At 42.7% G+C, this 22,762-nt stretch overlaps 2 protein-coding genes across 4 annotated transcripts in view; one reads left to right on the top strand and one right to left on the bottom strand.

Annotated features, from left to right (window-relative positions):
• Positions 1-12,028, bottom strand: part of LOC116253911 (60S ribosomal protein L18-3-like) — a 53,409-nt gene extending 41,381 nt beyond the window's left edge. Inside the window, exon 1 of the mRNA XM_050077964.1 lies at positions 11,984-12,028. Within this exon, the coding sequence (XP_049933921.1) occupies positions 11,984-11,986 (3 nt within the window). The 5' untranslated portion in view covers positions 11,987-12,028. The remainder of the gene's footprint in view (positions 1-11,983) is intronic.
• The window catches only part of LOC116253907 (protein DETOXIFICATION 55), a 41,133-nt gene extending 19,999 nt beyond the window's left edge, over positions 1-21,134 (top strand). The window contains exons 1-3 of one of the 3 annotated variants that reach the window (XM_031628900.1): positions 18,466-18,626; positions 18,753-19,406; positions 20,101-21,134. In XM_031628900.1, the coding sequence (XP_031484760.1) occupies positions 18,576-18,626; positions 18,753-19,406; positions 20,101-20,874 (1,479 nt within the window). In that variant the 5' untranslated portion in view covers positions 18,466-18,575 and the 3' untranslated portion in view covers positions 20,875-21,134. Of the gene's footprint in view, positions 1-18,465; positions 18,627-18,752; positions 19,407-20,100 lie in introns of those variants that run through there. The other 2 variants (XM_050077962.1, XM_050077963.1) reach the window with 2 other exon arrangements.
• Positions 21,135-22,762: the final 1,628 nt, after the last annotated feature.

The raw sequence follows: 22,762 nt of genomic DNA, 5'->3' as shown, positions 1-22,762 counted from the left end.
GGAAGAAGGTGGTCTCGGATTTCTGAAGGTAGCGACAGAAATAATCCCTGATAAATTAGCTATATCTGGAGATCCACAGGGAGTTTCATAGCGTTTTATAGTTTGTTGGAAAGATCTCGGCCTCAGCTACAACATACTTAAATTTCAGCTTGATCGGACCAGGGTGCACCAGGCAAATCCACCGCGAAAGTTCGTTGTTTCTGCCGCCGCCGCTCAGGCGCAGTCCGCCACAGAACCCCCATTTTCAGAGGCTATTTCCGGCGATTCCGGTGGCGTTTTCAGGCGAGCCATATACCGTTGGATTTGTAATTAAAAGTTCTACAACATATCCAAAGAACAACTTATTTGGACTTCATTTGACCGTTGAATCAGTGACTGCAAGTTATGGGCGCCTGTAAGACTGTTTGCCGGATTTCATGGAGTAGATCAGAATTCCGGTCATCTTTCCGGTCAGATCCGGGGACTTCCGGCCTGATCCGACCACTGGGTACTCAGTTCCAAGTCTGCCCTTGCTATATCTTGATTTTACTTGAATTAATTCTTGTTTAGCATGGGCAAATTCATCCGGAGATGAAAAGGCAGCCCTAACGCATAAGTGCTCCAAAAAGGTAACATTTGGGTGTCGTCTCCTTTCCAAATTCTTTGGCTACATTTTTGGGCAAGTGAGATCCGCAGGGAGGAAGGAGCCGCCAGCTAGGGTGACATTTGTGGAAGGCGTCGCAAGACACAAGGGAGGCGTGCCAAGTGTCCAACCGTTCTAAAAAAGGAAGCTTTTGGCGCATCCTACCTTCATGATCTTTAGCGACAATCTTGGAAGGAAAATCTTCTACGCTTCCAGATACATCGTATCTGGACTCCATCAATAAGGGAAGAGGTGACGTGGCAGCTGGAGGCGAAGACACGTGGGGTGAGGTCAGCTCATCCCCACTTTGGCGAGATACCCTTCCTAATTTCCCTCCAACGAAATAGAAAGGAGATTATCTCGGAAGATTAGGTGCATTACACCTAGACGCAATCCACTAAAGGTAAGAATCTCGCCTAATCTCGGGAGATCAATCACCAACCATCAAGAGAGATATTCCACGTGGAGATTGAAGGAATCTGAACTCGCACCAAGATTGGAAGGAAGTATCTCGTGCACCAAAATAGGAAGGGATCCTTTGTAACGAGCAATCAACATCATTTGGGCAAGTCCTCGATCATCAGTCCGATCTTGGAAGATTCTACCACAATCATTGGAAGGTGATCCCTGCGCCTTTTTTGGGAGGAGTCCAAATTGAAAGGAAGAGAACTCAGAAGGTGGACCCACCTACGGCTTGGACCTAGAAGGCTCGAACCAGCCAAGCCTACCACTGAACCTACATTGAAGGAACCGCGTCCGCCAAGCGATATTGGCGATTGTTTCCCCCAACTCTCTCTTGCAACTTGGGGTCGACTAGGGTTCCGCAAGGTGTACGGAAGCAAGGAGCTGGACATTCATGGCGGATCGTGAATACCAAGGGGGCAGCTAAGGCTGCGGTTTTCATCCTTGGTGATAGCAAGTGGAGTCCTCGGGCGTGGCCCCGAGAGGTGAGATTCGTGCCATCCTATAGACACGGGCTAAGGGTGTTATTGCTTGCACACCAGCCACATTGGCGTGTAACCAGCTGAGTTCCTCCAAAGCCCTCTTGGCCTAGGACACAACTCAGGGTTACTTGGCCTACCTAAGGGTTTGGGGCATGGTTTGTTTCGCCTAGGCATGGTTTGACAGGATGGTTTGCTTGAATGAAAGGTTTGAGTGAGTGAGGAGTGATTTCATGTATCGCTTACGTTTGTAATAAGCCTCACATCTTTTTAGATTTCTGTAGTAGGTTAAGACTTGGGCGGGTTTAACCTCATTTGTTCATCTTGACCCAAGGGAATATTAAGCCGGGGTGACTGTCCGGCAGGGATTTGAAATTGTAAATCTTAACATCTCTTCAATCGGTGCGCCTCCCTCCATAGATCTTGGGAGTAGGTTCAGTTGCTTTTAGACCGACCCTACCAGTTGGTATCAGAGCATTGTGGAGGACCCAGGCGCATCCAAATTCAGCCGGAAGTATCAGTTATAGCAGGGAATTCCAGAAGACTTTTCTAGTGTATTCCTATTGCATTTTGGTAGAGTTATTAGGCCCTACTGATACCAACCTACCAGTTGGTATCAGAACATTGTGGGGGACCTGGGCGCATCCAAATTCAGCCGGAAGTATCAGCTATAGCTGGGAATTCAAAAAGACTTTTCTAGCGTATTCCTATTGTATTTCGGTAAAGTTATTAGACCCTACTGATACCAACCTACCAGTTGGTATCAGAGCCGTGTGGAGACCCAGGCGTACTCAGATTTCAGTCCATTGGAGATTTGATTCTACGGATATCAGCCATAGCCAGAAATTGCTTGCAGAATTTTTTTCAGCAGATTCAAGTAGCATTCACACCGGAGAGTTGGAGTGCCACTGTGACCGCCGTGAGTAGTCGGGGTCAAGGTGAACTTATTGGAAAGCTCGAAAATTTCCCATCAAGTTTGAAGTGATCATCTTGATTAAAATGGCAAAAACCTGAGTTGGTGATGGTAGTTCCGAAACTTTTTCCTCTCTCCATCTCCATCTTCGCTTGACTTTCGTTCATGTCTCTCCCCTTGTTAAACCCCTCTTATCTCACTGCTAATATGATGGTACGAGTATATGCCAAAAAAATGGGAAAGGTTGTTTGGTCCCTCCATGAAAGAATGAGCCTTTAGTTGTTCATTTGACATTGCTTTGGCATTAGTTGGTTGATGCTTCTTCACTGCTTTGGTTTTTTTTCACTGGATGTACTTCTGTGCATTCTCTGGCTGAAGAGTTCTCACACGAGTACAAGAAGATAAGAAAGGTCATTCCCTCTTGAACAGATGAACCCTTTTTCATTTGGAGCATGTTGTACTTTCTGAATAGTTTTGAATTTTTTTTGGAGCATACATTACACTTTATCTTGTATCTGATGCTATGGCTGTTATTCACGAAACCCAGGGTCAATGGTTTGTTTTATCTGAATGACCTTACATGTCTTTACGGAGCTACATCCTACAGTTATGCGTATTTTTTCTTTATTCACACCTTGTGTACATTTATCGCTGTATTGACTACTCTGTTCTCATGATCTTATCACTTTTTGTCAATATCTCAATTTGGATGCTTATTTTTTTCCACGTTTGCATATTAGTAACATATGATAAAATACTGATCGAATATATTACTGACTTTGGCTTTTATTCTGCAGTTCCTGAGCCTCGGTTGGACACTTTTGTCTTTTGCAAGAGTCGGGACTCCATTGGATCCTTCCAGCTGGATGATTAGTAAATTTTTATCAATTCCTTTTCCCACTATTCTGATCATGCCACGTGATTTGCGAGTAACTAACTTGGAAAAATATCTTGTTAAACTGTGGATTGGTGGTCTTAAGATTTACGTGTCTAAAGCTAAACTTTTACATGACCTGTCATAAAATTAGTTTAAGCTATTATTATGACTTCATCCATGATAGATGGTCTGGGTATTTAGATCACCTAATTATGTTTTTTCCATTATATAAATTGTGCATATTTTGTCCCTCTCATCAATAGAGATATCAAAAGGTTGAGATGAGTTGAAATATTTGACCAGCTGATCAACGTTATTTTTCTCTTAAATTCAGTAAGTTCATGTATATCTCAATTTATATGTTCGTACATGAATTGGGATCTCAAATATGTATCAGTAATCATCTGAAATAAAAATATACAAAATTGTTCCCCTATCTCAAAATGCGGCTGGAGATTGTAGAGTGTTTGAATCCTTAGGAAACAAGATTCAGGAGAATCAGGGCCAATGGATTCAACGGGCTGAATATTCCGCATGAACTAGGAGTTAGATGTCCTTTCCTGTTCAAAAGAAGGGATTAAGTTCTGTAGTCTAGGGTCGTCTATTTCTGTTCATGCTAACTCAATCAATCCATAAATGGAGGATTGATTTGAACTCTACGGCGAGCACATCAGTGGCTTCAGATGGCATATCAGTGGAATAGCAAAATTCGGACTGCTTGAGGTGAAAGTATAAACCACAGAATTCAGATTGTTAGCAGCCAGCAGGAGAAAATAGTCAAGTTTGAGGGGCAAACGACCTCGAAATCTTATGAAATTTGGTGTAGAGGTGTATAAATATTGTGGCTTTAAGGGCATATAAGGAATTAGAGTTGAAGTTAATAGAAAATTCAGATTTTTGACCATATATCAGCCAAACAGGCTGGGCGGACAGAATCTGTTCGGGTGAACATTCTGTCAGGAAGATCGTGTTGTTTCAGTGGGCTAGACATCTCGGATTGAGCTAAAATTTTGTGGAGAGTTAGATAGCTATTATATATTTGTGCTGACCAAGTTTGAGGTCCAAAAACGATAAGTACAGTTGTGCTTTAGGCTACCATCAGCCTGTAGTGACACTCAGGACAGCGATTTTGCACAAAGCAAAGTCATAGGGTGATCGAACCCGAGTTGCGCTGCCGAGGCACCAGGTGGGTGCGGCAGTTTAGGTACCTTTGGAGACCCGGCTGAGGGTGAGATACAGTTACCGAGGCGCCAGGTGGGCGCGGTGGCAGACGACTACATTTCGCCTCCCTTGTAGAAGACCAATCTCGGGCTGGTTTAGTTTCAGACCAGCACACTAACGTCGGCACCAGGTGGGTGCGTTGGTGAGAGGTTGGAGGGCTGCACTACAAAGCAGCCGAGGCTGGGATAGGTGGGGCAGTCCCCGCTAGCCCAGTCCCTTCGAGCTTTATTCGGACCTTGACCCCAATCCACGACAAGAGAGCAAACATGTCTGATTGGGAAAGCATGAACATGGAGACCGGTTCATCCTACAGTCATAATCCTTATGAGGAAAATCAGTTTGATGAGGATGAGTAATATTCTGAGAGTCCATCCTATGGTCAATCCAGTTGCGGGCACTATGATGAAAGGGACGAAGATTATAAAGAGCCCTCTCTAGATGAGCAACCTAACAAGCCATACCAGTTTACATATGGGAAGGTTTGGTTTGAGCAAGCTAGTTTCCACTCTTAAACCTCAACTCCCTCAGCGAGTAATGCAAAAAGGAGGTATGAGAAGCATGATCAAAGCTCAAGCCAAGATTACAATCTGCATGGTCAAACCACTTCCTCTCGAAAGGATGAAAAGGACCTAGTCCTACGCAGCTATAAGAAGGGTGTACTCCATAGAGATGTCACCTTGATTCATGGAACCGTATTGGAAAAAGACCCAAGACTGAGGTGCATAGTGGCTGGGACAAGCCCTAAATGTGACTTAGTGTTTTGTCATCCTAACATCCATAATTATCATTTCAAGCTCGTGATTGAAAGGGACAGCCGAAAGATGTGGTTGTCCAATGAAACACAAAGTGGTGGCTTACAAGTTGTGGGGTATGAGATTAAGCCCCGATGCTACATGCAAGTTTATCCCGGAAAGGTCCTCAAATTAGGAGACGTGAGTAGTGACTACAAGCTGGAATGGGTCACCCGAACTTCAACTCAAACCCATCTCTCAAAATCAAACATAAAAAGGGAGCACTTAGAGGCAAGGAGAGATATCGGCTTATGCTTAAAGGAGAACCAGATGCAAAGATCTCCAAGCATTCCCATGAAAGTTTCTTCAATTGAAGTACTAGAAAATCAGCCCTCTGGAGACATGAAGTGTCAAATACTGCAGCTCCAAGAGAATCTTGAAAAACTCATTTCTAACTTCAAGAAGGAGAGGCATGACAAATCTAAGGTAGATGAAAGCTTAGAAAAGAAAGATCACGGCCCCAAGAAACCAGAAGTTGCACAAACCTCCAGGAAGGAAAAGTCAGATGATGAAATGATGCAAGAGCCCTCCACTCTAGCTGAAATCACAAGAATCGTACAAGCACCCAAGAGGTGCAACTTAAAGCAAACTGAGGGGACTAACCAGGTCCAGCCAGTTGGAGAAAGTACCAGCCTACATCAGCCTCCCACGAAGATTAGAAAGGGATATCATGTCTTCAAAATGAAGTTGCAAAAGCCCAAAATGAAGATTAGTTCTCTTGCCAAGGAAGAAGCCAAGGTTTTTCTTGCGTCCTTCAAGAAAGAAGCTCTTGAGAGTAGGCCACCAAAACGATCTGAAAGCTTGGAGGGCTACAATCAAGTTTACATGAGACTTGAGTGGCAGGAAATGGCTGAGTTAGAAGGGTTGATAAAGTACCAAGAAGATAAAGCTCTCCCCACCAAGAGTAAGTTGTCATCTAAGGAGGGTGGCACTATCTCTAGCCTCGAGGAAGAAAGCATAGAAAAGGCCGGCCTATGCATGGCAACTTATCACAAGAAGATGGGTCTCACCCATGCGGTTAAGTCATTACCTAAGGAGGGTGGTGATGACCTTAGCCCCGAAATGAAGAGCATTGAACGAAACATGACGACTTGTCTCGAAAGGAAGAATCTTTCCAAAGAGATCAAGTTGTTGCCTAAGGAGGGTGGTGCCCTCAACATATGTGTATGGGCAGACCAATTTTTGAAATCATTCCAAATCACCATCTCAGCTCCTACCATTATGAACACAGGGCATGGTTATGAGAAAGAAGAGGACTCAATGAGGCAAGGCCGGATCACTATCCTTAGTCCACCCTTATATGCTCTCGAACCTCCACACGTCATCCAAGTGAAAGGGCCTACTTGGGGAAAAGGAATGTCTTTTTGGATGAAAAGAAGGCAACATATTGAGGATGCTCCTAAAGCTACCAATCTCAAGAGACTTGTTGACAACAAGGTCAATCTTGAGGATGATCAAGGCACATGTGAAAGGAGAACTTGGAACACTACCTCTCTACACCGGATAGCTATTGAGCTCCAACGAATGAACAATGCATGAATATATAATAGATTGATCTTCGATCCAGGTACACATGAACCAAGGCCGCATAATTGGAGGCAACTTAAGTGGCTTCACATGCAACGTAAGTCGCAACTTGACATAGTCCCAAGGGACTATGGTCTAAGACATGAATTAAGGGTCTATGAAGATGAATTAAGTAAGAGTGATGCAGCAGAAGCATGGAAGAGGAGAATTACGATTGGGGAAGATCAGTTACCACTCCTTGAACCCTTTTTTCATGTTGTGCAAGATTGCATATTCATTGAGCAGCATGTAGATGGATCTAAACAGCCTCAATGGCAAGTTTATGATCGTGGGAAGTCTTATCCAAACCAAGCTTGGAGTGACTACACATGACCCAAATATCCCCAAGAGCACCATGAGTCCTTGCTTGGGTCACTTCCAAGAGATTACGGTCCTCACATAAAGCTTGAAGGTTGGATGGTTGAGTTGAGTCCTATGAGTTGGAATGAGTTGGCACAATCTACCCTAGATGATTGGGGAGGACGAGCCTACTTAGAGCCCGTACTTCACACATGGGTACCTCCGCCGAAGGCGCTCATATTTGTTGTGAGGCTAACCTTTGTGTTCATGAGTTTTGCGAAGAACAAGTAGGAGCGACTTCGATCAAGGGTAAAAACTCTAGGAAGGTTAACTTTCGTAGTTTCTCTCTAGTATTTACGGCTAAGGCGTTTTCTAGCGGAGTTGATGAAAAACGTAGGGAGACTAAACTCCAAAAAGCGTCTAAGGCATTCTTGCGTGAAGGCGATGTTTTCTCTTGTGAGGTTAAGAACGCGAGGTTCGAAGAAGACCTAGGTTACCTTGACCAATGAGACCTAGACTCATCATGTCTAGGTGCGGAAGACCTAGGCATGCTTGGCCTAGAGGACGAAAGCCTAGGCGCACCTAGCCTAGATGAAGAAGACCTGGGCACACCTAATGTAGAGGGTGAAGACCTAGGTGTCTCTAGCCTAGAAGAAGGTGGGCTCAGCATGAAGAGGAGCGATGGACCACCTAGTGCAACCATGGACCAGCGTGAGGAGACAAGTGGATCCGGATCTAGCAAGATACAAGAAGAAGATCCGAAGGACAGCCATAAGGGGATCTGAGATCCAAGAAGGATCCACACGCATGAGATGAAAGACGGGTCCAAGATCCAAGAACATGAGATTGAAGACTTCATTTGGGATCCGGGAGGAGCACCCAAGACTATTTTATTATTTTGTTTAAGTCATTTAATTCATGTACCGTTTCTCTTTTATTTGAGTCGGTTTTTGTAAGTCTCATACCGAGACAAGTTAAGAACCGGTTCGGCCTATGTCTATAAAGGCACGAAACCGAGACGATGTTCATTATGCTTTGATTTGGAATGAAGTGAGAGAAGCTCTCTCTTTCTCCCTCGTGGAGTTCTTGGTCCCTAGGGCGTGGCTTCCTTAGAAGCACTACACAACAATACTCACTATTGCCGTGAGAGTATTGAGGTTCCTTACTCGGCTGCCGGTAGCCATTAACCGTGGTGATCTTCAACGAATCCGAACCAAGGAGCCTTGGGTAGGTGGCTGTGCAATCACCTTGAACACGAGGGTGATTAGAGGCAGCCGATCTATAGGAAGGTGAAGAAGACGACAGCCCGTGGGTCTAGCCGGCGTCCACCTTCATCATCGACATTCGGCGGAGCAACTATCGCAAGCTAAGTATCCTCCATCTTCCCGAATCTTAGCGATAGTGGTTTTGGTTTTCCCCGATCTAGGAGATCAACAGGTAGACCCCTCTTGCATTCGAAGATACCTTCGTCTGACTGGAGAAGACCTGCACGGTATCAAATAGGTTGGAAGGTTTCAACGAGGGGAATCAAGAGAAGCAAATCGGCGCATTCAGCAGCCTTGGGGTTGCGGTCTAACACCGGTGGAGACTTGAGATTTCCAGTGGCTAAACGAAAGAGCTTCACATCCAGAAAGTGTACATGGAGTTGCTAAAACCTGGAAGTGAGGTGAGGAAGAAGAAAGAAAGACCGAAGAAAGTTCGCGGAAGGAAAGAGTGAAATCGCGGAAGGAAAGGAGGAAACGCGCGGAAGAAGGTGGTCTCGGATTTCTGAAGGTAGCGACAGAAATCATCCCTGATAAATTAGCTATATCTGGAGATTCACAGGGAGTTTCATGGCGTTTTATAGCTTGTTGGAAAGATCTCGGCCTCAGATACAACATACTTAAATTTCAGCTTGATCGGACCAGGGTGCACCGGGAAAATCTACCGCGAAAGTTCACTGTTTCTGCCGCCGCCGCTCAGGCGCAGTCCGCCACAGAACCGCCATTTGCAGAGGCTGTTTCCGGCGATTCCGGTGGTGTTTTCAGGCGAGCCATATACCGTTGGATTCGTAATTAAAAGTTCTACAATATATCCAAAAATCAACTTATATGGACTTCATTTGACCATTGAATCAGCGACTTCAAGTTCTAAGCGTCTGTAAGACTGTTTGCCGGATTTTATGGAGTAGATCAGAATTCCGGTCAGATCCAGTGACTTCCAGCCTGATCCGACCACTGGGTACTCAATTCCAAGTCTGCCCTTGCTATATCTTGATTTTACTTGAATTAATTCTTGTTTAGCATGAGTAAATTCGTCCGGAGATGAAAAGGCAGCCCTAACGCATAAGTTCTCCAAAAAGGTAACATTTGGGCGCCATCTCCTTTCCAAATCCTTTGGCTACATTTTTGTTCAAGTGAGATCCGCAGCTGATCTCGGGAGGCCAGGTGTCAACGCAGGGAGGAAGGAGTCGCCAGCTAGGGTGACATTTGTGGAAGGCGCCGCAAGACACAAGGGAGGCGTGCCAAGTGTCCAACCGTTCCCAAAAAGGAAGCTTTTGGCGCGTCCTACCTTCCTGATCTTTAGCGACAATCTTGGAAGAGAAATCTTCTACGCTTCCAGATACATCGTATCTGGACTCCATCAATAAGAGAAGAGGTGACGTGGCAGATGGAAGCGAAGACACGTGGGGTGAGGCCAGCTCGTCCCCACTTTGGCGAGATACCCTTCCTAATTTCCCTCCAACGAAATAGGAAGGAGATTATCTCGGAAGATTAGGTGCATTACACCTAGACGCAATCCACTAAAGGTAAGAATCTCGCCTAATCTCGGGAGATCAATCACCAACCATCAAGAGAGATCTTCCACGTGGATATTGAATGAATCTGAGCTCGCACCAAGATTGGAAGGAAGGATCTCGTGCACCAAAATAGGAAGGGATCCTTTGTAACGAGCAATCAACATCATTTGGGCAAGTCCTCAATCATCAGTCCGATCTTGGAAGATTCTACCACAATCATTGGTAGGTGATCCCTGCGCCTTCTTTGGGAGGAGTCCAAATTGGAAGGAGGAGAACTCAGAAGGTGGACCCACCTACGGCTTGGACCTAGAAGGCTCGAACCAGCCAAGCCTACCACCGGACCTACATTGAAGGAACCGCGTCCGCCAAGCGATATTGGCGATTGCTTCCCCCAACTCTCTCTTACAACTTGGGGTCGACTAGGGTTCCGCAAGGTGTACGGAAGCAAAGAGCTGGACATTCATGGCGGATCGTGAATACCAAGGGGGCAGCTAAGGCTGCGGTTTTCATCCTTGGTGATAGCAAGTGGAGTCTTCGGGAGTGGCCCCGAGAGGTGAGATTCGTGCCTTCTTATAGACACGGGCTAAGGGTGTTATTGCTTGCACATCAGCCACATTGGCGTGTAACTAGCTGAGTTCCTCCAAAGCCCTCTTGGCCTAGGACACAACTCAGGGTTACTTGGCCTAAGGGTTTGGAGCATGGTTTGTTTCGCCTAGACATGGTTTGACAGGATGGTTTGCTTGAATGAATGGTTTGAGTGAGTGAGGAGTGATTTCATGTATCGCTTACGTTTGTAATAAGTCTCACATCTTTTTAGATTTCTGTATAGGTTAAGACTTGGGCGGGTTTAACCTCACTTGTTCATCTTGACCCAAGGGAATATTAAGCTGGGGTGACTGTCCGGCAAGGATTTGAAATTGTAAATCTTAACATCTCTTCAATTGGTGCGCCTCCCTCCATAAATCTTGGGAGTAGGTTCGGTTGCTTTTAGACCGACCCTACCAATCTCCTCCAAAGATATCTTAACGATCTCACGACGAGGGATTCAGCTATGGCCGCTTCTTCGAGTTCACGGGTTCCATCATCCTCCTCCTCCTCTCTTGGGGTGCTCAGATACGAAATGTTTTTGAATTTTAGGGGAAAAGACACCCTCAAAGACTTCCTCAAAGACTTCATCACCGCGGCCCACGTCTAGAAGGCTTTTGAAGATGCAGGAATCTGTTTTCTTGATTTATTTTTTTTTATGATTTATTGTGCATAGCATCACTGATGTAAGAGGCTAAAAAGAGAGAGAGATAGAGAGAGAGAGAGCCACGTGGTTCCTTTTCCCTCATTGAGCTGAAAATCCCTCTGCTATTCTCCACAAGCTATTTATCTCGCCTCTTCTTTATCCTACAGAAACATCTTCTTTGAAATTGATCTGTTCTAACGAGGGGATCTGCTATGGCTGCTTCTTCGAGTTCAACATTGGTTCCATCCTCAAGCTCCTTCCTTTCTTTTGGCTCTTTCAAATACCAAGTTTTTCTGAGTTTCAGAGGAGTAGACACCCGCCAAGGGTTCACGTGGAACCTCTACAATGATGCAGGAATATTTAAAACCTTTATGGATGAAAAGGATATTGAGGTTGAAGAGGAAATCGATGAAAGGCTTCTGAAAGCAATTGACGATTCAAAGTATTGTGTGGTCATCCTTTCCAGCAGATATGCTGATTTTAAGGCGTGCTTGATAGAATTGGCAGCGATGTTTCGACTCAAGAAAGAGATCATCCCTGTCTTCTTCTAAGTTGAGCCTTCCAACGGGAGCCATCAGAGTAGACATCATCAGATTTGGGGGCCGTGCGCTTCGTCTTCTTGCTCTTCCCACCAGCGACTAAGTCGATACCACAACAAATCACAGACAAAAGAGATGCCATTACAGATCCATCCAATGAAAAGAAAGAATTTCGCAGTGATGGAAAAGGAGAGAGCGATTACCATGGCTGCCGAGCTACAGACTCTTGCACAGATGGAGAGAGGAAGGGGGAGAGGATCCTCAGGCCTTATCACGCGTGCCCTGGTTTTGAGACATTCAAGAAAAAGTCCCTTGAATTTTCACATATCTAAGATATGAACCCAAAATTTAAGAAACTTCAGTTGAACACTTCCGTCAGTTGTCATTACACAGCCTGGGGAGGATTAAACATTGTACCGCGACAACAAGATTGAATTAAGTATAGACAGTTGTGTTCTTCCAAATGCTTAAACTGTTCAAAGCAAATAGTTTAGGCACGGAAGTTTGGACTTAAAACCTTGAAATTGAATCAGATTTTAAAATTTAATATTTAGACTTGTTTGCTAAACCTAGTTTAAAATTTTTTTAAGAAAAATATTCTTGGAAATGAAATTACAAAAAATAAGGTATAAAATGAATTTAAAAGTGACTTTAAAGACTTTATATTAATTTTGCAAATCGATCAAATTTGTTTAGAGGGTTTTCTCATCCTTAAGATATTAAATGATACCTTTTCCCGACTTCTGTTTGGATACATAAACTACGATATCTACACTCTGACCCCAGGGTCGGAGTTGGGGGCTGTTCAGAAAATAACAACCTCAGGGAGGGAGTCACCTACAAAAATCCGCAATCTGATCTTACGTTTGTAAAATACCGAAAATTTGGGCATCTTTTACGTAAATTACTCAAGTGAATACCGATATGTCCTGTTTGGATAAGTCATCAAGATCCAGATCTCTGTCCGTTCGGGTCAGACCCGGAAGAGTAGTATCAAACCAAGTCTAACCGATCCTTTTTAATCTGGGTACCTTTTTTGTTTTTTTTTTTTAAATTTAGAAATTCAGCCCATGAATGTAGTAGGAAACTAGACGGGTCACACCAAAGATAATTAAGTAAATTAGGAATTGGGTCGAAGTCCAAGTCCAACGGATCACCAAAAAAAAAAAAAAGACCAAATCAGATCCATTTGGATCCCTAGAAAGCAGGAAGATCGAGCTCCAATCCACATAATTCAGTGAATTAGGACTACAATCTGTTGAATTTCTACTTGGTGTTGAGAAATTACTCGAGGATTTTAGGGCTCTACTGGATTTCATTCACCCAGTTCCCTCAATCAAAACGAAAGGAGAAATTGTGATAGCAACAAGCTCTTGAAAATGACACCAAATCTGAAAAAATGGCATGTCAGTTTGATTCACCTTTTACAAGAGCAACAGGGTTGTATTCTATCAGATAGATGAAATTGTTGCCAAGGATCTTTAGAGATCTACACAGATTTAAATTCCAGATTTTGGATAAGAAACCCCTCCTGTGTAGTAGTAGAGCTACCGTGTGACTGGTGTGAGCTATTGCCTATGCTTGCCATTGAAAGTTTCCGTTGTAATGAAGTTGGGTTCTAACACCAGACTTTGGTCAGTCCCCCGACAAGCACCCATCCTACTAAGCGAGACCGGCTCGACCAAAGTTTCTAGTCCCACCACTACTCCCATCAGATCTTACATCCATGGTTTAAAAATTTAATGGCCAATGCACCATGCGTCTGCCAAAGCTTCCTCCTTTCTTTTTGTCTCTATGGTCCAGGGTTACGACGGAGTTTAGTGTGGAGAAAATGCACCTTCGGCTCGGTACTACACCCATCCTATCAGGCCCACGGAAACAAATTCACAAGTTATGGGATGCTTACCCACCAGTCCTACTATACTCCTTAAATTATTTTTAGCTTATAAAATCTAGAACACACATTAAAAACTATACCTCTAGTTTTTGGAATTGTAAAATTTATTGATCTGATTAGATTTGAGAAAAACATCAAAATAAGAATTAAAGCCTTAAGGGCAAATTTAGAGGAGTCGTACCCACCCCCTTCCCCCATGCCTTTTCCTCCATCCTCCGAGAATGGATAGGATTCGAATAAGATATTTTCAAACATTCACATATTTAGATTTGAATACAAATAAAGAAAAGTTAAATCTGAATTCAGAATGAATCTGTTTTTTACATTCATTTCTCAATTTAAATATAAATTTTGAACTGAATCTGACTGGTTTTCAAAGTGTAAGGGCATTGGATATATTATACTTATTTAAAGTTAAATCTAATCAAAATCTGAATCCAAATCCGAAACCGATCAAATGTCATTCTTAATTTTGAACCTGATCTAATTTCTTAATTGAATATTAATTTTATATATATATATATATATATATATATATATATATATAGAGAGAGAGAGAGAGAGAGGTTGGAATAGAGATATTGGGAGGAGGAATCGAATAATTATATATCTGTATTGCTTATTTGTAAAACAAATCTATTGATGGAAAATGAAATTAATGAAAAAGATTTATATGATAATCATTAGGTCCCCCTCCCTCTGTCACTCATTTACTGCAGTCAACCCAAACTCACTATTTATGTGAAGCTCTGTCTAGGTTGTATTGCACACCTCCATAACCTGCATACCTATACTCATCAAATCAAGCAGTCAAATCCTCTTGAGTGGGACATATGAAGGACAGAGTCCACCACATTATTGAGGAGATTGATTAGTTCATGTCTGAGAAAAAACTGTGCATGATCCAGATGGTGGTTGGTTTTTTGGGGAAGAAAAAGATATTTTCTTGGGCCAGAAAAGTGCATCCTAATGAGTTCTGCCACTGGTTCCATAAGGATTCAGATCAACGTTTCCCTTGAATTACTTCATAACCTCATCTCTTTTCTACCAAGAAAATCAACTTTTTTTAGATATAGTTGACTGCTTTAAGCAATCACATGGACATATTTAGTGTTTCAAAGGAGAATGGTTGAATTGAATTATTTTACATGTGAATCTTATTTTTTTTTGTCGTGACAGTTTGTTTTAATGCGGTTACATTCTTATATCATGCAAGTTTTCAGCAATAAAGCATGTAGCATATTTTTATTTACAAAATATAACTTTTCTCTCACACACACATGCTAACCATCCTGAGAGCTGTTTCTGCTTGGGTTCTACTCTAACTTAGCTCAGCCAAGGTATCACATGACCCATCTAGAGGAACATGTAACTGCCCACTGCTCTTTCATTTACCAGCTGTATAAGCATTGGTAGGTTCCCCTCCATGGTCCAGACCAAGGGGTGGGCAGTGAAGTGAAGTTGCCAGATCAACTATGGCCACCGTGCAGACATGTCTGCAGTCTTTGAATACTCAACGTGGCGCCTATAGTACGGTGGTCCGTGGCATCCAATCAGTGTTCACATCATGTAGATTTCGCGGCATAATGCCGTCTGCTGCATGGACCAGTGTTGTCAATATCGGTATTGGCACCACGTCGATTTGCTGACAGCTGGTATGATGTCCCAGCCAAGAAGAATCTACTTCTCGAGTTTATTTAAAAGCAATAATAAGCAATTTAGACTAATTAAGAAGCAAAACACACAGTATTTTTGAAACTATCAAACCCTAAATCATATTGGATACAGTACCATAGTAGAAACACTGATATAGACCTGATGTTGGTAACTTCAGCTTGATTTGGTTTGAGCAATATATGCTATGCAGTTCCACGTACAATAATGTGTCAGATCACTTTCTCAAAGAGATACGTGGTCCACTTTTTTAGAATGGTACCGCTCTCCATTATGAGCATTAGTGAAACAGTTTTGGTAGGTCACACTGATTGCTGGATGAAACTTGAGGCTGCAGCCCAACTGTTCTTGGCCATGGCCATCCATCAAAGTTAGAAGAGTCTGGTAATAGATGCTTCAGTAAGCACCTTAGTTCAAACTTCAAACTCGAACCGCATGAGATGGGCACGACCAGAGAGCAGCTTGTTTCCTGAAACAGGCTTCTTTCTACTTTTATAAATCTGGGCATTGTCATTTTATATTGTCATCGTGTATTTACATATAATGTTTGTCTGTAGCCTAAATTAAACAAGCTTACTCAAGTTTAATCGAGTCAAGTTCATGGTGTTTGCAAGCTTGAGTTTTCAAACAATTCGACTTCGAGCCTAGCTTAAGTTGGCTCTTGAGTTGTAGAGCCCTCTGTATACACGTGATCAGATCTTATTTCATTTTATCACTGCAGTAAAAGGATCCTGCTGACAGAATGTGCTGGGGAGGCAGGGTCTAAGATTTGACTTGACATTGATGCGCAACGTACCACCTCTCGTTATTTGTAAAGGCAGACATGTCGTGCGAACCTAAAAGCAAGTTGCCCCATCTTTGTTGAGCACGGCGCATGTGTAGCAGCTAAAAATCGCTGGTTAGAAACTCACAGATGATTCTAGAAAGCAAAACAGGAAGTTGGTACCATCCACTGTTGCGCACTTATATAACATGAACAGGTAATGCCTACACTTGGTATATGTGAGAGAGAGAGAGAGAGAGAAAGGGAGGGAGAATTCTGGAGATCAGGTTGACGTATAAAGCTCTTCAAAAGGCGCACTTTTCATCAGCTTCCATCAGAAAGAACAAAAATAGAAAAATTAGGCGCTTTTGATCTCCACGTCCGATGAATATGGTTTCTATCAAACCGCGCTTTACACCAACCAAAAAGGACTGGAATGAAATAGAAAGAACAGGAAGTTTACGCCTTGAACCTTAGCTATCAAAATACAGAAGGGATTTCACATGTTCTAGTCATGATGTTGCTATCTCAAGGTGAAACTGGAAATCGTACTCCCACCAAGACCACAACCATGCCTTTTCACAGCTATCAAAGTATCCCTTGCCTGAAGTAAACTGAAAAGTGGAAGACATTTTGGAAGAAAAATCCTCCACTGACATCACATTCACCTTTCAGCTTGAAAGACTGAAAGAGTGCGCCCATTGAGCCGTGAAAAAGCATGGCCGTGGTCTTGGTGGGAGTAGGATTTCCATTTTCATCTTGAGATAGAAACACCTCATGACTAGAACATGTGAAATCCCTTCTGAATTTTGATAGCTAAGGTTCAAGGGGTAAACTTCCACCTGTTCTTTCTATTTCATTCCAGTCTTTTTTGGCTGGTGTAAAGTGCGGTTTGATAGATGAATGGCTCCCTTGTGTCAAGGCCTAAATTTCCTGTTCTATTTTATTCCAGTCATACTTGCTCTGAAATCAGATGAGGGTAGTCCCCATTTTTTATAAAAAGTTGCATATGCCAACCCAAGCGATGCCCATGTGCTTTACCTTCACTGATGATTCCTGTGGTGCTCAAGATGAGGACTGCATAACCAAAGATGACCGCAGAAGAGTAGCATACATGGACTGTCACAGTCAATTGCTGCTTAGAAGGAAACTAGCTTTATGCATCAAAAGCCCAACCAGGAATCTCATCCATTTGGAGTAACTCAGTGGAGAGTGAAGGCGAAAAAAGGTGATGGGGAGACCTTGGATATGTTCTTTTCATGAACATGGTAAAAGTCTACGGACAACGATGCAACCACTGCACAGCAGTTCAGGGCCAAACCAGCGGAAATGGATGTTCTAAGATAAAAGGATATCTGATGCCAGGAGAAGTGAAACCAAGTGTAAATTATTGCACTGCGCGTCCCGTAGCATGACCCACAAGAGAGAGAGAGTTCTACTTACATTACTTCTAGAATTTGAACTCCATGTGCTTTTGCTATTTCATGCTTGTAAACCCCTTAAGCTTATGAACTTTCTGTATTGTTCATATGCAAATCAAGGAGATGAGGTTAAATCATTTTGTCAGTTAAAAGGAACCCAGTGAATCTGCAGTACTCTCTGTTGTAGCTTTGGTCCCGGCAGGTTGAGAGAAACCGATGTCGTTTCACTTTAATTAAAAAGGTAGAGTGTTTCGGGATTGGGACGTTTGGATGACCACCACGTCAAAAACTTTCCGATTTTATTTTCTCTGTGGACTCCGAGGTGTCCCGTACCATAATTCACAAGAGAGGGAGAGAGCAAAAAAAAAGTTTCTACTTATATTAATCTGAACTCCATGTGCTTCTGCTATTTCATGCTCGTAAACCCCTTAAATTTACGAACTTTCTATATCGTTTATCTGCAAAGAACATATCATATATGACAGTGTAATCATACATGTAACTTGTCATGTGAGTATATGATTACACTGTCATATATGATATGTTCTTTGCAGATAAACGATATGGAAAGTTCGTAAATTTAAGGGGTTTACAAGCATGAAATAGCAGAAGCACATGGAGTTCAGATTCGAAAGTAATATAAGTAGAAACTTTTTTTTTGCTCTCTCCTTCTCTTGTGAATTATGGTACGGGACACCTCGGAGTCCACAGAGAAAATAAAATCGGATAGTTTATGACGTGGTGGTCATCCAAACGTCCCAATCCCGTAACTCTCTACCTTTTTAATTAAAGTGAAATGACATCGGTTTCTCTCAACCTGCCGGGACCAAAGCTACAACAGAGAGTACTGCAGATTCACTGGGTTCCTTTAACTGACAAAATGATTTAACCTCATCTCCTTGAGAAAATAGAACATCAATAGCGGCCTCCGCACGTAGAATCTACCCTCTGCCCATGCACTATATAAATCCCCTTACTCGCATTTATGAGTTCAACACCTCTCTCTCGCTCTCATACACACACAACTTTGGGACACAATTATGGCACCTACTGATAATCCCCATAGTCCAAAGCAACCATCAATGAAACAGGTATGAAGAAATCCCCTCCTTGCTATTTCAACTCAAAAGATCAGGAGTTATGCATCATCTTAATGTTTCTTCTGTTCTTTGTATAACTGACAACGTCTGCTCTAATCTGTTCTAAACTTCATGCAGATCGTGGAGGAGGCAAAGCAACTAAAGGAGATCTTTATCCCCCTCACCACCATGCATCTCATAACATATCTGAGATCCATGACCTCTGTCCTGTGCATGGGCAAACTTGGCAGCCTTGAGCTAGCTGGTGGTGCACTTGCCATTGGGTTTACAAACATCACTGGCTACTCACTTCTCAGTGGCTTAGCCTTGGGCATGGAACCCATTTGCAGCCAAGCCTTTGGTTCTCAAAATCTTAATCTTGTTCATCTCAGTCTTCGACGCACAATTCTCCTGCTACTCTTTACTTCATTGCCTGTATCACTTTTATGGCTTAACCTGCAACCCGTCTTGGTCTATTTTAGGCAAGATCCTTCTATCACAAAGATGGCTAGCCTTTATTCTGTCTTTGCCCTACCTGATCTTATCATCAACAGCTTTCTCCATCCGCTTCGTATATATCTTAGATGCAGAGGAAATACTGCTCCTCTTATGTGGAGCACCACCATTGCTGTCATTTTTCACGTTCCCCTGACCTTCTTGCTTGCTTTTGTACTCAAACTAGGCATCCCTGGGATCGCCATTGCATCCTGTTGCACCAACTTGAACACACTCATTTTTCTTCTCATGTACATGCTCTACACTGGCTCCTGTCCACCAACTGGATGCAAACAGGTACTGCTTAATGCCAAAATTCTGACTCTTCGAAAATAGATGCAGGACCAATTTGATAGAACACCTTTAAATTAAGAGTTGATAGGATAAAATATTCTCGATGAAGAATCTAGTACAAAAAAGGAACCGATCACTTTGGATCTGTGTCAGGAAGAAGAATCTGTGTTGAACTTCTGTCAGAACATGCAGGATTTTGCAATTCCATTTTTCCAGATAATTGTATTTTTTCTGGTAGACATGCTCAGTTTTGCCCAGGCTGTCTCAATCACAAGCTTTCACACCAATGTCGTTACTTGTCACTTCTTTTTTTTATTGCTCCAGCGTAATTTGTAGTCCAGTAGACATTCAGAGCTTGTGAGGACAAACAGAATAAGAGGACAGGAACAGGCACATCTTATTTAAAATATATCACTATGCATATTCTAATATTTTGATCAAGCAGTGCTGCTAAATTTCTAATAAAGTCCTCAATTCACTTATGACCTTTCAGGTCCACAAATTTATCCGTTAGTTCCATGAATATCATATTTCAATCCTTTATGTGGTAAAAGCTACTGAGGAAAACAAAAAAACTCCAGTTAGTAACAAGTTACAACTATAAAAGATCATTTTGATGATGCCCTGCATTCGTCTTTGGTTTCTTTGGTCGCTTCATACATTCATTAAAACTGATCATCTGAAAATGTCATGGCAGGACCTCATCTCTAAAGGTGACAACAATGGTCATTGGATAACATTGCTGCGTCTTGCACTGCCAAGTTGTGTAGGTGTTTGCTTGGAGTGGTGGTGGTATGAGTTCATGACACTTTCAGCTGGCTACCTTCCTGACCCACATGTAACAGTCGCAGTTGCAGCCATAGTCATACAAACAACATCTTTGCTGTATGCATTTCCGGTAGCACTCAGTGCATCGGTCTCAACTCGAGTTGGCACCGAGCTAGGATCTAGAAAGCCAAGTCAGGCACACCTGGCTGCACTTGTGGCCATGGTGCTGGCCTTCGGGATATCACTGGTAGGTCTGGTTTGGACCATAGTAGGAAGAAGGCTGTGGGGACAAGCTTTCAGTACAGATGAAGAGATTTTGAAGCTTACCATGCAAGTTCTGCCTGTAATTGGCTTATGTGAATTGGGCAATTGTCCACAAACTACAGGATGTGGCGTGCTTAGAGGCAGTGCCAGACCCAACACTGGTGCTAGGATCAATCTAATTTCCTTCTACCTTGTAGGTTCTCCCATTGCCTTAATTATGGCCTTCACCTTCCAGTTTGGGTTCTTGGGCCTCTGCTATGGTCTCCTTGGAGCACAAATCGCTGCTGCTCTCATGGCTTTCACTGTGATCTGGAATACCAATTGGGAGGAAGAGGCCCTCAAGGCTAAGCTTTTAGTAGGGACAGATGCTTGTGAAAACAGGGATGATACGTCAAAAGCTGATACCGACTTCTCCAAGGAAGACCATACCGAAGTGTAAAGACAAGAGATGAAAAATGAAGGGGGAGCAGAGACTTTCTTGTACGTGGATAGATTAGTTGGAGAACTTGGTTTTCTGGCCTCTTCCACATGGATCTTTTGGTGCATTACGAGCGCCCTCGTGTCTCTGTGTATGCAGTGTGTTGCCTCAAGACATGTACAAATTCACCTTCATCATAGTTCAATTTTGGTAGCTGCTGTAATAATGTATTGCGAAAAAGATGAATTGGCTTTCTTCTTATGAAGTCTTTTGTTTTCCTACGTTTCCATAATGGCAGCTAGATTAGACTGCTTTAGAGAAACGCACTAAGCAGCTTGGAAGACTTTAGCACAAGTTGGTTCAGTAAGCATGCTGTTTCTGAGTCGTACATGTCCATAGCCTGAATCTGACTGATGGACCCAACAACCTGAGGACCAGAACTAAGCTCACACCGACAACGATGACAATGAAAAGACTGCACGCTTGTCAAATTTGATAGAGTTTTTAGACGTACCATTGTGTGACAATCAAAAGTTGAGTTGACCAAGGATTAGATTCAGTAAATGGGCTGACTCGGCGGTGGAGCTTGAATCGATAGAAAAAAATATTAGTAAATTCACTTTAAAAAATTAATGGAAAACAAAAAAAATTGTAAAATAATTAAAAATGAACAATAGATGACAAATATATTTTAAAATAATTAAAAATGAACTTGTTGGACGACAAATCAAGCTGATTTGTCACCGGTTCAGTTTCCAGTTGGCTGATTCAGCTTGGTTTTTGGACACGAGGATGTGGAATCAAATGAACTATGAAGGAAATTTAGAGTCCAGACCTGAAAAACTCATGGGAGAAGGACTAAAATCTAGTGTCCTTGGTCCACACTTCCTTATCTGCTCATACGAATAAAACCATGATTGCCAACGTGACAACCAAGGACGGCTCAACTCTGCCACGACCTTGAACCTGAGCCACATATTTTATTACTTAAAACATGCCAGTCCTTTCATCAGATTCATAAAACATGCCAGTCCTTTCGTCGCATTCATGAGGCTTAAAGCATATAGCTTTTCAAGCATATATGTTTGTGGGGACACATTAACTTGCATGCAAAAGCATTTTTCCTTCATTTCTTTTTACGGTCCCAATTTACTGACACCAAGGAAACTTGATTTCAACAACTTAGTAACGAAGAATTTTTTGCATTTTCTATCTAGAAATGCTTGTTCCTGCTTGGTGAAGTCTCTTCCAATAAGATTCCGTCTTAAATCATTTCATCCTTGGTTTTCACCAGGTGAGAAACAAACGCAACACCAACCTGGACGAGGTGATCACATGGTTGGTTCCCTTGAAAAAAAACAGCTTACCCATCTCCATTATCTTGCATAACTTTAGGCTACCATTACCCTCCGTGAAGGCAAGCCTGGGCATAGGACTGGCCCGGCCCAGCCCGATAAGGAGCGGACCGACACCCGAAACTTGGGCCTGGCCCATTAAATTTAAAAAGTATATAAAATAATATATAAATATAATTAATCATAATAAAATATTATATTTATATATAAATTAATAAAATAAATAAATAAACATTATCGTGCCCAACTGAACCGTGTTTAGAATCGGTCAGCCCAGTGCCCCTTTTTTCGGGCTTTGACCCGAGTTGGACTGGGTACTAGGTACCCACCGGCGGCCCCCGACACCCAGCCTTGCGGGAATGCCATAGAATACCCAATTCCACGATCAGATGTGGAGCCAGAGGGGCAAAAGACCCTCTAAACATGTATGTACAACGACTGACATCGATCTGGAAAAACAGGAAATGTGAAACTGACAGACATTGATTGACACTCTTTTCCAAAGAGAGAGATATAGAGTGTGTGTGCGTGTGTGAGTAGACAGGTTCAGCATT

The sequence above is a fragment of the Nymphaea colorata genome, chromosome 5, assembly GCF_008831285.2.
Source record: "Nymphaea colorata isolate Beijing-Zhang1983 chromosome 5, ASM883128v2, whole genome shotgun sequence".
Lineage (NCBI taxonomy): Eukaryota > Viridiplantae > Streptophyta > Magnoliopsida > Nymphaeales > Nymphaeaceae > Nymphaea > Nymphaea colorata.
This window is presented reverse-complemented; position numbering and strand designations above follow the sequence as displayed.